This window comes from Lygodium microphyllum, chromosome 28 (genome assembly GCF_053477565.2).
Source record: "Lygodium microphyllum isolate KBCC chromosome 28, Lygodium_microphyllum_v1.1.10, whole genome shotgun sequence".
Lineage (NCBI taxonomy): Eukaryota > Viridiplantae > Streptophyta > Polypodiopsida > Schizaeales > Lygodiaceae > Lygodium > Lygodium microphyllum.
Window position 1 is genome coordinate 30,924,490 of NC_141162.1, and position 14,661 is coordinate 30,939,150.

Consider the following 14,661-nt stretch of genomic DNA (forward strand, 5'->3'; position numbering starts at 1 on the left):
TACATGCCTATTGCTACTCTTATGGAGAAGTTTGAAGTTGAGTATTCATGATGTTAAAGATAGCTTTGATGTCGTCTATTGGATGCTTAATTTAGGTATGCATTACAATGAGTGATATTTAAATTTCAATCTCACTGATGAGCATGTTTGTGCATAAACTAGGCATTAAGCATTGGAAGACAGTGAAGTGAATATTTTGCTACTCGAGTGGTAGTTGGCATCTTGGGTTGTTTTATCCCAAGCAGGGGTCATTATCACTAGATTTACACGATTTTTCAAATTTTGACTAGGCTGATTGCTATGATACTCACGCATCCATAAGTGGTTTTTGCTTCATGCTTGATAGCTCATGCATATCATGGCTAAGTAAGAAGCAACCTACTATGACCAGTTCTAGTTGTGAAGCTGAGTATCGGGCAACTTTCAGAAGTATGGGTGAGTGGCTCAGATGTTCCTTGACTGATTTGGTTTTTGGATGGTCATTTGCTACCACCATCTTCATTCATAGTCAAAGCACATTGACAGTTGCAAGAAATTCAATGTTCCATGACCATGCTAAGCACATTGAGGTGCACTATCATTATATCAAGGAGAGACTCTTCATGGGAAAGATTAATTTGGCCTATGTGCCAATAGAGGACAACCTTGTAGATCTTTTCATAAAGGCTTTACCTTGTGAGAAGTTTGAAGCTTTTGGCAGAGCTTTGGGCTTACTCCCCTTTGTGGATTGATCTAGTCCATTGGGCATGGCACTTCTCTATATATGGATACTGGCTTTCATTTACCACATCGTCTCAGGGGGGATCTATTACTATATTTTGATAGTGATGTGTTAAACAGCCTTAGGATGGCCAGGGTAGTTTTTTCCCTCTTTAGGAGGTTTTTACCCCTGCCTTGTATATGTACCTATTTACTTTGAGGGCATACTTAGTCTTGTAAACCTTCTTTATCAACATCTCTCAATACACATTGAGTTGTGCTCTCATGAGCTTCTTCTTCTCCAAGTTGTGCACTTGCATTCTTGTAATCCTAAATCCAACAAGCTTTGATGATCCCATTGGTTTCATTAGCCATAGCTTTGAACATAGCAATTGTATCATGGGCCTCTTGGGGAGTTTTGCATAAGATATTATCTCCATCTCATCGTCCCACTTAGCCATAGTGCTTTCTACCCTCTAAGGGAATTGTAAGAGGCTTTGGGGTTATCTTTTCCTACATGCTACTAGGGGAGGGGAGGAAGTATGCATGGTACAATCCTCAAGGGCTTTCCTACTAATCCAAGGCATGTTGTGAGGTTACACTAGGGATCCATAGATTTGGTATTAGCATGGATTAGGAATTTGTAAATTCTACCATTGCTTATAAATTATATTTATATTGTGGAGGTTAATTAATGCTCGAATGTGTGATCTTTAGATAAGTACAAAGGGAGCTTATCTCCATTCTCATAATCGTAGACAAGCCATACTTAAAAAAGGATACTATTATCTCCTCCTTCCATTATGGTTATGCTACTCTAAGAAAAGGAGTTTCATTCCTTAATATGTATTTCCCTCGTCAAATTATGAGTATGTACATAGACTATGAGTGCACATGAAGTTATAAAACACGCACATGGGGAATACTCATGACCTCTAATGATATCCAATGCCAATGTTATGTGACAGTTGCTTACGATTCTTGTAAGTATTCATGGTAGTTCATATGTTTTTTTATACATGTTCACTTAGTGTTTTAGCGTTGTCAAATTTGTTCAAAATCTCACAGTTGGTGTTTTGATGTTCAAGATCACTTGCTTTCCATGCGTTCATTATTGTGACTCATAACTACTATATCACAAGTGTTCCTTTTGATAGGGGGTTCCTAGCACACTTATTATGTGCACATTTTAGAAGTAATTGCCTCATTTTCATCAAGCATCTAAGTTTTTTCGCCCCCAATGTTTGTCTAGTTGTTGCATCATGATCATTGTGACTAGTGACTTCCTCAACCATCAACATTAACTTGACTCAAGCATCTTCCAATTTCTTCTCATTCAATATCAATTCCATTGGATAAAATGCAAGTTTTGATAATAGTTTGAGAGGAGGTAAGCACATATAGAAGCTTTCAAAGGACCTTTGTAACAAGTGCTCTAACCTCTCCATCAAAACAATCATGCAAAGACAAAAATGAGATTTGCCTAGGACATCCATGTGGCACACTATCATTAGGGTTGAAATGGATTGCCCATCACAAAATGTATACCTAATTGCCTATATGGATGACCATGCGATCAAGTCCCATCCTATTGCACAATTGCACGATTGCACGAAAGAGTTTTCTCCAAGAACCTATTTTAGTTTCATAGGCATTTCTAAACCATTAATCAAACTCATCCTCATTTGGCATGTTTCCTATAAAACTCATGTACTCTAGAGCAAAATTAACATACACTTAAGGTTGACCGAGGCAAAATGGAGTAGGACCCCTAAACACATTTTTACCATCGTTTAGAAGCTTAGACCTCTTGTGCTTGTTACACATATTTGAGTCATCATGTAAGGCTTGCTCTACCTTACTTTGTAAAATCAATACATCTTTGAAACTTGCTCAATCCATCGTCATTTAGACCAGTGTTAGCTTAAGGGTCTTTGAGTTGTTGCTCAAGGGAGGAAGCCTCGTGTATTGAGGAAGCTGGTTGCCATGTGCGATATTAAAGGGCAATAAAGTCATCGGGCAGGGCGCCTTCTTTCGATGTCATCACTCTTCTCAACCATTAATTGAGGCGAAACAAATAGATAAGTGATACCATTAACCCAAAGATGGATTGATGAATAGTCTTTTATGGTCAGTCAAGAAGATAAGTCCATTAAGCAATTGTTGTCGGTCAATATGTGTGTGATCTTATTTATTAGTCCATTAAGCCGCAACGGTTGCTTGAAAGGGTACATTTTCTTCTCAATGGAAGAGAGGATAAGAAGATTTTTATTGGTATCTTAAAAGAGAAGGTGGCATGCCACTGGCGATGGCGGGAGCTGCAGTGTTGCCATCGCTTGCGAGGACTGGCTCGGGTGCAGGTGTCAGGGCGGGTCTGCGGTGCTCCATTACGTTGCCGGGGGAGCTCGCCCGTGCTTCCTCTTCTTACTTAAATCATCATCGTCGTTATCATCATCAGCATCATCGTCTTCTTCTTCCCCGGCTTTGGTGTTCCCTCCCTCGCAGTTCTTTCCTCGCCTGGAATGGCCACTCTATCCTCGGTTCTCCATTACGACTTCTAGGTCAGCTTCGTTTCACTTTACCTTGTTAATGTCTGGATTGAACGCGTCTCTTAGACCAAGCAGTTCTAAGCAAGGCTAGCTCGCGAAGCATTTATGCTCGGTGATTCATTGAAGCAGTGGCAATAAGTTTCCTGTCTGAGATCAATGTTGAATTGCAAGCCTGCCGATCGGTTCTCGAAGATGATCTCAGTTTTTATGACGTTTGAAAGCTGGAGAGGCTTTAATCCCAACATTACCGAGCTATGCGCTAACAAGCAGAAGATAAAAATGCAGAAGGGACTCAGGGAACCCTTATCTTTACGATGCTTAAACTTTGGCCCCGACACTCATCAATGCAATTATTGGGCCAGATCTATCTTTTCTGCAATTTGATGCGCGTCCATATGTTTAGTGACACTCACTTGAAATCGTCATTGAACTTAGGAGTCAGATCTCTGAAGTTACAATGTGATGGAGGCTGATGATTTTTAGGAAGAATTTCTTTCCATGATGCTGTTAGAGGGAGTATTCGTTCTATTAATGACTCTTCTTTCCTGCGGCATGGAGAATTCATCGGATTATTTTCTGAGAATGCACTTGGTTGCAGAGCAAACACACAGTATATGAACAACCACATGACTAATATAGGAACTCAAAGATAGAACAAGAATGAAGAAATCAATGAACTCAATGAACAAACCAAGATAGCGCCAACATACTTCCAATCTTGGACTGACTCTGTTTTCTCAAAGTTTTCTTTCTGCTTGGTATATATTGATGATACCTTAGTGTTTCACACACTATCAAAGAGCATATTAATCATTTATATCAATTTGCCAAAGCTGTAGAAGACACAGGCATGGTACTTTCCCCCACCACTAAATTTATCCTATTCAACACTACTGTGGAATTTTTAGGATTAGAAATACAGCGTGGTAGAATCAAACTTCAAGAACATGTCTTGACGAAGGTCCTTGACATGCCGGATGAATTGACCAATTTGAATAGTTACAACAACTATTAGGTTGTCTGAATTGGCTAAATTCTACTACTCCAAATTTGGCACTATGCCACAAACTTGTACCCTCTCTTCTAGAAAGGATAGTTCAACTAGAAACTCTGCCATACACTAGCTGTCAAAAGCATAAAGAATCTGATCCACCATCTATCTCCTCTTCGGCTATCGCCCGGACTTCCTCTAATCCTATACACCGATGCATCTGACTCCGGATGGGATGCATGTTTGTGTGAAGAAGACACGTCTACTTCACCACAACTTTACTCATTTGCCAGTATGCATCATAGATTTTTAATCAAACCCAACAAAATTATCCATTCTACCAAAGGGAAATCTTGGCCATGATCAAAGCCATCAAAGCATTTCGTCTCTTTGGCGAATTTTTCCCTTTCACCATATGGGCAGATTTGCAATATGTGTCAAGTTACCTCACTAAAAAAGCACCTAATGAGATCGGCAATAAAAGGTTGCTAAGGTGGTCCCTCTTTTTTGATGCCCTTGATATAACTTTTCAACATATTCCTGGCGTGCAAAATACGGTGGTAGACCTTTTATCATGCCAACCACCTTATATACCTCAACCATCCAACTTTTTTGAACAATATCCATTGCACACTTATTAGCTTTATAGCTAGCATGCACTCAAAGATGTGCACTCACCCACTCCCACCAATGATTCTTTCCACTACTAAGAGCCTATAAATACACCCCTTGTAACTCCATTGAACACATGAAGTCAAGCAATCCTTTAAGCCTTGTATTCTCTCCTAGCCTAGTATCTCAAGCTTTCAAGTCTGCAATATCATTTTGCTCCTTCTAGCACTTTGTGAGCAAAGATTTCTGAGTTTGTGTGTCGTTTGTCTCTTTGTGCTTGCTTTCGCCACGCTTCCCCTTGTTACTAAAAACATAGGAAAAACCAGCAATAGCTATCAGCATGCTGAAATTAGCTCCAAACAGTGTGTGGTAGGTTTGAAATAGGCGCTAGACTATTGTATACAGCAATGGCCAACTTAGACTGCAACGTCCTTCACGTTTGGGGTGTGGGCAATAAGCTGAAATACCTGAAATTCACAAAAATGAGATTAAGGCTGAATGGAAGGCAACATACCTATTTATAGAAAGTTTGGTCCCTCCCAAGTGGGTTCGTACTTATGGGATACAAACACTGTCTAGGAACCCATTTCTTTTTAAATAAACAAGGTTTCTTCCTTTATCAAGCATGTTTTGGGCTGGTTAAGTGAAGTTAAATGCATTTTTAGCTCAACACCCCCTCTTAGGCCCAATAACAATGCCATGAGATGTAGGCCAACCAAGCCTTTTTTTTTCCCTTTATCTTTTACCCCAAGGCGTTCCACCCCAAAGCACCCAGAGCATCGGACAAAGGGTGTGCGTCGGTTGCCCAATGGCTTACTAAGACTACAGAGGTGATGGTTATCTTACTAAGGGAGGCCAAGTGATCACCCCAGAGAGGCCAGGGCATTGGACAAAGGGTGCACGTCGGCTGCACAGTGGCCTACCAAGTCCTGCAAAGGGAGATGGAATCAGCGATGGACTTTTTTTTTGTGGAGGACTTTGTAGTTTTGATAGATTTAACATTAAGTGAGGGTTTCAAATTAGTTTTCATCCTATTGAGTATCCGTGCCCCAAATGGGAGAGTAATAAGGGATGGTCAAACCCAAGACCTTCTCAAAACAAGCATACTATTTCTACCATTACTGGGTTTCGGTGAAAAAGAAAAATGGCTAAGGTGTGGGTGACACAAATATAGCAAAGATGTAAAGCAAGCAAGACAAGCAAGCAAGCTAGGGAGAATTGCCTTAGAGACTGCCATGTGCAATGCCACGAAAATGGTGGATCCAAAGTCGACCACTCCAAAAGACCAAAAAGAGATAAATGTGCATAGATGCATGTTTACATGAACAAAATGCCAATGCATGGGGTAATGCAAAGGGAGATGTGAGATGTCATGCTCACGCAAAATGCAATGCAACGGTACCACTTGGACAGTGCCCTTGCAAGGGAATTGTTTACTTGCCCAAGTGTCCTTTTACAATCATGTCATCCTGACAATGCGGATGAAGTTACAAATGTCCATAAGTACAATACAAAATAATAAATGAATGAAAAAACTGTAAGCATTATCACTGTCACTACCAAGAGAAGTAGTCGTCTCCTCTCAAACTAGAAGGGAAAGCAAGAGGGAAGTACCCTCTCCTCATCAATTTAAAGAAGTAAAGGAGGGTGTACCCAAGCCGATCCTAGGTAGAAGATAGTGAAGAACTAGCCGGTTGATTGCTTTGGTCAAAATGTTTGCAAAATTATCTAATGAAGGCACAAACTCTAGGTGGATAGTGCCTAGCTCAATGTGCTCTCTGGAAAAGTGAAAGTAGACTCCATCATTCCGCGTTCATGGTGTGATGATCGGATTGCCCAAAGGGCAGTGGCACTCTAGTTATTGCAGTAGACAAGAGCGGGAGAGTCACAAGGGAAGTGAAGCGTTGCTAGTAAGCTCCTCAGGTAGATGGCCTTGGTGGTGCCATCGAAGAGAGTCTTATACTTAGCCTTGGCCGTGGAAGCTGCCACAGTCTCTTACTTATGGCAGCTGGACCAAGAAATGGGACTCGTGCCCAAGGTGAAGAGGTAACCACCATGGGAACGTCAGGTATCAAGATCTCTTACCCAATTAGAATCAGTGTACCCCTGCAAATATAAACCAGAACCATAAGTGAGGCCATAAGAATAAGTACACTGTAAATAATGCAACACACAAAGACATGCAATCCAATGTGACATGCTAGGTGCTTGTGAAATACTGATTGAAAATGTTGATTGAGTAAGCTAAGTTTGGTCTAGTATGAAATAACCAAAGAAATTTGCCTATATCAGTAAGGAGATCAGCTTGGGGAGTGACCTTTCCTCGCCAAATATAGCAGTGGATCCAACAACATGGACTCCAAGACCAGCAGGGCATGGTGCTTCATGCAGAAGACCACCAGGATTAGTGGCTACGCAGCCTTCTCGTGGGCCATCAATGGCAACAGGTCGTGGTGCTAAACAGAGTTCATTGCACACTTCATGGGAACCAAAGAAAAAAGAGGAAACAGATGCAGCAGTGGCACGCTTTTTTTACCATGACCATATTGCATTCAAATCAGCCAGGTCACCTTATTTTTTAAATATGGTGACAAAGATTGCAGAGTATGGACCCACATATAAGCCCCCTTCATCAGAAACTATCAGGACTACATTGCTTCAAAAGGAGAAAGTATCCATAGAGATTGCAACAGCAAATATTCGCAATCAATGGGTAAGAAATGGAGTGACATTGATAGCAGATGGATGGAGTGACACACGCCATAGGTCCATACATGGTATTGTTGCATATTCTCGTGGAGATGTACACTTCATTGGTAGTCATGATGCTTCAGAGACTGGAAAGAGTGCAGATGTATTGGCATCCGAGTGGTGCGAGGCAGTGCAGGCTGTTGGGGCAGAAAATGTAGTGCAGTTTGTGGCAGATGGTGAACCTACAAACAGGGCAGCAGGAAACATTTTAATGGCAATGTATCCACATATCACCTTTAGTCCATGCATGGCGCATTGCTTGAATAACTTGTTGAAGGATATTGGGGACTTGCCATGGATTGCATCTCTTGTTGCGAAAGGCAACAAGATTATCACATTTATATGTAATCATCGGTACTTGCATGCTGAGTTTCGCAAGAGAAGTGACAAAGAACTTCTTAAATACTCGGATACACGATTTGCATATAACTTTCTTATGCTTGGTCGATTGCACTATTGCAAAGGTGCAATTAGGGAGCTATTTGCTAGTCATGAGTATGAAAATTGGACTGGGGCTGCCACTGCTACTGCTGTGTTATGTAATGTATATGTTTCTGATAGAGATTTTTGGGATGAGGTTAATCGCACCAACCAAATGGTTGATCCTATTATGCACATGTTGAGGCTTGCAGATGGCATGGATCCATGCATTGGGAAGATCTATGAAGGTATGGATCACATGATTGAGAGGTTGGAGAGTTTGGAACCAAATGCAGATAGGTATGAGCAAATCAAGGAGTTATGCATCAGTAGATGGAATGAGTATTACTCTCCTATGCATGCTGCAGCATATGTGCTTGATCCTGAGTTTCAAGGAAAGATGCAAGAAAGAGACCTTGAGGTGGTCAAGGCTTGGAACACATTGCTTGCAAGGCTTTATCCTAGCTGTGAAATGCAACGCAAAATTAAAAATCAGCTCTCTGTATATCGACAAACATTAGGGATGTTTGGTACAGAGGATGCACTAGAGGATAGGACAAATATTGGGGCTGCTTTATGGTGGGAGGACTATGGGGCAGAAGCTCCAGAGTTGCAGAGTTTGGCTATTCGTATTCTTAGCCAAACAATTAGCTCTTCTTGTTTAGAGCAACTATGGAGCTCCTTCAATCACATTCACTCAAAGAAGAGAAATCGTCTTGGTACAATGAAGACGAATGACCTAGTTTATGTGAGCTCTAATCTTCGCTTGCTAGCTCGTACATCAGTTGCAAAGGCTGATTCTTTTATATGTTGGGAAAAAGATGACGATGATGATGATGGTGATGATGATGGACAGGATGTTGTTCAGCAGGATGAGCATTCAGGCACAGTGGAGCCATCTTCCATGAATCAGAGCACTTAGTAGCTAGCCTTTTGGAACTTTAGAGTATTGACTTGGAAATTGGAGCTCTTGTAACTTGGATCTTTACTATTTAGGCTTTAAAGTTTACTGTTTAGTGCATATTTTGTGTTTTTGCAATGCACACTTGTTGCCAGTTGGACTTATGCAACATTGTTGATTACAGTGTTGAATTATGAATGTGACAATCCATTGCTAGTTACAATGTTTTGAATCTTTATTATTGTTGAAAGTTGAAACTTGATTATTATGTCTCTAGAGTCTAATTTCATGAATTATAATTCATGGTTGATAATAGATATGATCTGTCTCTCTAGATTCTAAGACTAGTGTTGACTCTCTCTCTCTAGAGGATTATATATATACATATATACCGTTCCCTCCGTTCCCGTTCCCTCACTTTGGGCGTTCCCCCCGTTCCAGGGGGTCCCGTTCCCGTTCCCGTTCCCCGTTCCTGGTAACTATGCTAGCACCAAAGAGAATAAGTATGAAGGCAATGGAGTGTACTTTATGCCACTTGCGGATGGCCAGTCCTAAGTGGAGCTTGTGCCCTTCTTGCATGGTCAGTAGATCGGTCCTTTGAATCTAAAGCGTGACATCCAAACTTACCTTCAATCTGTTGCTGGGCTCTATGCATCAAAATGAGATCGTACTCAGCTGTAGTGATCTCGTAAGGCCGTGGAACTCCATGGTTGTCCAATGTTTGTCTGGCCATGTCGGGAGCTTGTGAAGCAAGCTGTGAGGCCTACTCTGACTCGTTCCTCAATGGATTTAGCTTGGATGTGAGAAGTGGTGTGGAAGTAGTGTTCGAAGTTTTCTGTCCTTTTGTTGTTCCTGCTTCTTGTGTAGGGCTTTTAGATTAAGGCCTAGGCTTCTCTCAGAGAACTTGACTCTGATACCATGTGAAGAAATACCCTAACATAGAAACACAAATAATGCTGTACGACAAAGCGCAGACTGATATAAGAACACAATTAGGGTTAGGGTAACTCAGAGATAATAAACACAAAGAATAAATGAAGTGATATGATTATTGAATATACAATGCTCATGCAAAAAACACACTATATAGTGAATGAATACTGTATCTTGAACTCTTGTATCTCAAGGATTAGGGCAAGGGTAATGAGCTAGAGAGTGTGTTGTACTTCGAACGGATTTTGAATTGCAGCAAGGCAACCTCTAGATGTTGAACACCAGCAAATGCAGCCAAGGAAGGTTGAATCTGATGTAGACGGCAATGCAAGAGAGAAAGACTAAAAACGCAGGTGAGGAGAGAGAAAGACTAAAAACACTGGCGAGAGAGATTAGATGGTTATGTTGGTAGGTTAGTTAGTTATTATTTGGTTGGTTTTGTCATGTTAGTTTGTTTTTATATTAGTTAGTAGGTTAGTTAGTTAGGTGGTTACACAGAGAGAGAGAGAGATATGATATTAGTTAGTTGGTTAGCTATTAGTAGGTTCTCTCTTCTTCCTCTCTCTCTCTCCCTCTCTCCCTCCCTTCCACTATATCTCTCTCTCACACACACACTCTCTCCTCTCATTCTTCTTATTCTCTCTCTTTTCCTTCTTCATCTTCTTCTCTCTCTCTTGCGAATCTTATGGCTGTAGGAGAGAGAACAACAAACGCAAGCTGCAAGGGACAAAGAGACTAAAAACTCAGGAAATGGTGCTGCTGCCATCATTCTCAGCCTGATCTGGTGTCCTTACTGATGCCTTGGGCTGCGTGCAGGGACTGATCAGTCTACTCTATTGTATTCAGCATTCATCTTCAGTCAATGCAGTTTTCTTTCTTTCTTCTTCTGCTGTCTTTCTCTTTCCTTCTCTCTGTGTTTGTGGTTCTCTTCTGTTGCATGGGTCCAATATTATACATGTGTAAACACAGCGCGCAGAATACCAGGTAGTAATCCACAATGGAAGCTTGTCAGAGCCAACTGGGTAGTGTCTTTGTTTAGATCCTTGCTACTGGTCAGCTGGACTTTGCGGCTGTTTGGACAGCAGTTATGCTTATCACATCTGATGGCTGCATCCTATTTACTGATTAACTCTTTGGTTTAACTCATAATAAAGGTATTGAATTCTTTGGTGCTCTGTAGACCAAGTAAAATTTGGTGATGTCTCTCTTGCTGTCTTTTTCTTTGTTTGCAGTTGGTTTCTGTTTATAGCAAGCTGCAGGGAGATGTATGTTTATAGGTACCTTGTAAGGCAGCTTCAATATAGATTTGCCAAATTGACCTACATGAGATATGGCCAGGAGTTTAGAATGGGGAAAAGGAGACGGGTTTTGGAGTTGTGCAACAGAGTTTCACCCTCAGGCTGAATGGTGAAATAGGAACTCAAAAGTTATCCCAACAACACTTAACACATATATCCATGTGTGTAAAAACACATATATACACGCATGTAAATGTGTAGAAATCACTATCGTTAGCTACAGCTGAAAGGAATGTGGTATTATGGTACTTGTAATTTGGGAGGGAAGACAGAAATTGATGAAGGGAATAGATTCTATTCATCGCATTGACAACTGTGTTAAAAATGTTTTATGGTTATGACAGCTTTTGGATTTGTGAATGATGAGTTATGGCTCTTATGTTTCCTTGTTTCTTGTATTGTTTGTCACCTGGGCTGTTGGCTGCTTATTATCTCCAGTGTGTAAATGATGCATTATTGCTTTGGTTACTATAATTATGGATTCTTGAGGTCTGGTTGCTTTGTTTTCTGTAGTTATTGATTTTTGAGGTTTTGTCTCTGCAATCATATTTGACTGCTTGGGTGCACTTGCAGATTGTTCGATGTCAACTAAGAGGAGATTTCAAAATGTGGTTGAAGCCTCACTTTTAGGAGTTGGTGCACCTGAAGCTCTTGTTATAGCTGTTGTGGCACTTCTAGTTTTTGGTCCCAAGGGGCTTGCAGAGGTTTGTTTTTCAACATGTTGAACTTGTTCTTCTTTGTTGATACTGTTTAAAATGTTGCATGATTAGTAATGCATCTTTGTTTTCAGGTTGCACGCACTGTTGGGAAATCATTACGAGCTTTTCAACCTACTATTCGAGAACTTCAGGTTAGCATTCTTCAATCAACTTTTCAGTTACAGCCTGCTTTTTAGTATCATATTCTTTAGGTTAATTCCGTCTACCTTCTTAGGAGGGATGAAGATTGTGTTTACCCAAGATTCGCATATAGAGAGGTACCAAAGAAGATTTCTACCTAGACATCGTGAAGAACTTGTAAGCACAAGCTTACACTCGTTTCAGGAACTCTGATGAAATTTTCTGATCCAAGAAAGAAAAGTGCTTTTTTGGATTCTGGTGTTATATTGGGCTAACATTAACAATGACTGGGGTGCTCATGCCTTATTAGTATGAAGGGCTATTCAATTGTATGAAGTCACACTAACATTTGTGAGTTGCTTACCTCTGATGGCTTACCTCTGATAAAGGGGTCAATATGCTAATTTTTACAACCCCTAATATACAGACCCAATGGACTAAATGAAATCAAAGTAGGGTTAATTTTTTAAGTGGAGAATCTGGCTATTTTTTTCTGTTCATTTATCTCATCCTCCCCTTCCTTGGGTTCTAGGAAATTGAACTTGGTAGCAGCTTGTATGGAGAGGGAGGAAGAGGCAGGAGTGATTGACTGAGGCAAGCAAGTTTGATGAACTTATTGGCTTGTTAAATACAGCAAATCTCCAGAGATTTCAAGGATACATTGGAGCAAGAAATTGGGCTAGATGAACTTCGAGCTTCGGATGTACAACCTTCTAAAGGAGGATCCAAGCTAGATCAGAACTCTCCGGCATCAGTTAGTCAAAGTAAAGGATTGTGTTGAATTAAGCTAATAGCTGAGTTTAATAAACAACCGAACAGATACTTTACTGAATAAATTACTGGATTTTAGGGTGAATGCCGGTTTATGTCAAGGGATTTCAATGTATGAATGTTTTTAAAACTCAGCTTGATTTCAGTGTTCATACTTACTATTCTGTCCTGCGAATGTTATTGCATAGTGGCCTTATCACTGAACCGTATCTAGAGCACACAATCAGCTTCCAGCGTTTTGCTTTTAATACAGAACTAAGATTCAAGAATCCTAGCAGTATTGATGTGAACTGTATAGCACTTCTGACAATGGTTGATATAAGGAATGGTACGAACTAGCATGAGATATTGAAAATGCAATAAATCTCATGGGTGCAGATGGACCATCTGAACTCAAGGCGTATTCAACTGAGGACTATGTTAGAGTGACCGAAGAGCAAGTAAAGGCTCTGGTTCCGGAAGAACAGTGCAAAGGTAAGCTGAATTGCTTTGAAGATCATCTATGGTACAGTAGGAACTACTCACTAAATGTTTTGAAATGTCTCTTTATTGATTTGGTTTCCTCACCAGCTTTTGCAAATGTAATAAGGCCTAAGGGGCAGCATTGTGAGGCAAACCAAGTATGGGAGTGAAGCCCAACAATATTCCTTGTATTTTGTCTTACCACATTTTGGACCGAACAGATTTCTTTCATAGTATTAAGATTGTTTAGAATCTCGTGATTGATGCCTCAAATAGTTAAGTGCTTTAACTATGTTTTTACTGGATTTGTCTTGTTATCTTCTTTAATTTTTGTTGTTCAACCCTGCAATCTGTGCAGCTGCAGAAGCTGCTGCATGGGGTGGTGCACCACCGACGCCTCAAGCAGAAGTACCAGAGGAATTAAAGACTAGTTCGGAAGAACCTAAAAGCAGCAATGTTGGACAAACACAATAATTTTAGCTGGAGTGACAACGGTGATAGCTTGATGTCAGTTATAAGCTTCAGTAAGGGGCATCTCAAACTGCGGTTTCCTGACAGTATATGTTGGCGGCTGGATTCATTTGAAATCTTGTGAAGGCTTTTGGCTGCATCTTTCAAAGAGTATTGCAGAGTTCCTTCTGGCGTCCCAACCTAGAGAAGCTATTTTGACAGTCAAACACACGAATTGCTAATCCTGGGCCAGAAAGTGTGATTACAGCTGTAATTGATGAACTGATGTCCCTGTGTATGGTTGACAATGTCCTGCAGGCTGTTGTCTCTGTTCTGGGTGTAACTAAAGCAAATGTAAAATGAAAACTGGTAGCTGTTAAACCCCACCAATAGCTGACTAATATTATCGAATTTTTATGTTTCAGAACTCCAGTATTCATTTGCTTCTAATGTGTACACAATTCTTTACACAGGTAGTGTGTGCAACTATACCTGGTCATTTACGTCCTGAGCATGGCAACACACATGAAATTTGTCCAATGGTGTGTTGTCACATCCACACATGTTAAGTCACAGGCAAGCTATCTTCAGGAAACCAAAGATGTTTACCAGTTTTCTCTGCATTGCTTTTGTATAGCTTGCTTACATGTTTTTTTTCCCACTTGTTTGGATTGAGCAAACCTCTATCTACCCTGTCATTTTTTGTAACAAGAATTTGGTCATGGCTCAGACCTTATGGAGTGGAAGTTCCAAATTCTTGTGAGTACTGCTGTCTTAAGCTCAAATCAACTTTATCATCATGTTTTATTGTCATGGAACTGGCACAGCTATCCATTTGATGTGTACAGCTTCCCGGTGAGAGTTTTAGGTGTTTCAATAGGAGGAATATGCAGCTTTTGAGATGTCTCTGATAAACCAGTAGCAATGTGAAACTGGCATAGTTATCCATTTGGTATGTTCAGTTTGTTTCAATGGAACTACTTGT

At 40.5% G+C, this 14,661-nt stretch overlaps 2 protein-coding genes across 2 annotated transcripts; both read left to right on the forward strand.

Annotated features, from left to right (window-relative positions):
• The first annotated feature begins 2,909 nt into the window (after positions 1–2,909).
• On the forward strand, positions 2,910–14,103 carry HCF106 (Bacterial sec-independent translocation protein mttA/Hcf106). Its single transcript, XM_087670561.1, has 6 exons — positions 2,910–3,260; positions 11,728–11,858; positions 11,945–12,004; positions 12,628–12,757; positions 13,143–13,238; positions 13,585–14,103. The coding sequence occupies exons 1-6, from the start codon at positions 2,996–2,998 to the stop codon at positions 13,698–13,700; spliced, it is 798 nt and encodes a 265-aa protein (XP_087526687.1). The 5' UTR covers positions 2,910–2,995; the 3' UTR covers positions 13,701–14,103.
• Positions 6,420–9,119, forward strand: LOC148011307 (uncharacterized). The gene has a single exon (XM_087670560.1). It carries the CDS (start codon positions 7,289–7,291, stop codon positions 8,942–8,944), a length of 1,656 nt encoding a protein of 551 aa, XP_087526686.1. The 5' UTR covers positions 6,420–7,288; the 3' UTR covers positions 8,945–9,119.
• Positions 14,104–14,661: the final 558 nt, after the last annotated feature.

Bases quoted from the DNA above. Each gene is read 5' to 3' on its own strand.
- LOC148011307 (XM_087670560.1), top strand. From the start codon at position 7,289: ATGGCAACAGGTCGTGGTGCTAAACAGAGTTCATTGCACACTTCATGG.
- HCF106 (XM_087670561.1), top strand. From the start codon at position 2,996: ATGCCACTGGCGATGGCGGGAGCTGCAGTGTTGCCATCGCTTGCGAGG. The intron at 11,859-11,944 runs GTTTGTTTTTCA...CTTTGTTTTCAG, and splicing joins GTCCCAAGGGGCTTGCAGAG to GTTGCACGCACTGTTGGGAA. The intron at 12,005-12,627 runs GTTAGCATTCTT...TGTTAAATACAG, and splicing joins CTACTATTCGAGAACTTCAG to CAAATCTCCAGAGATTTCAA.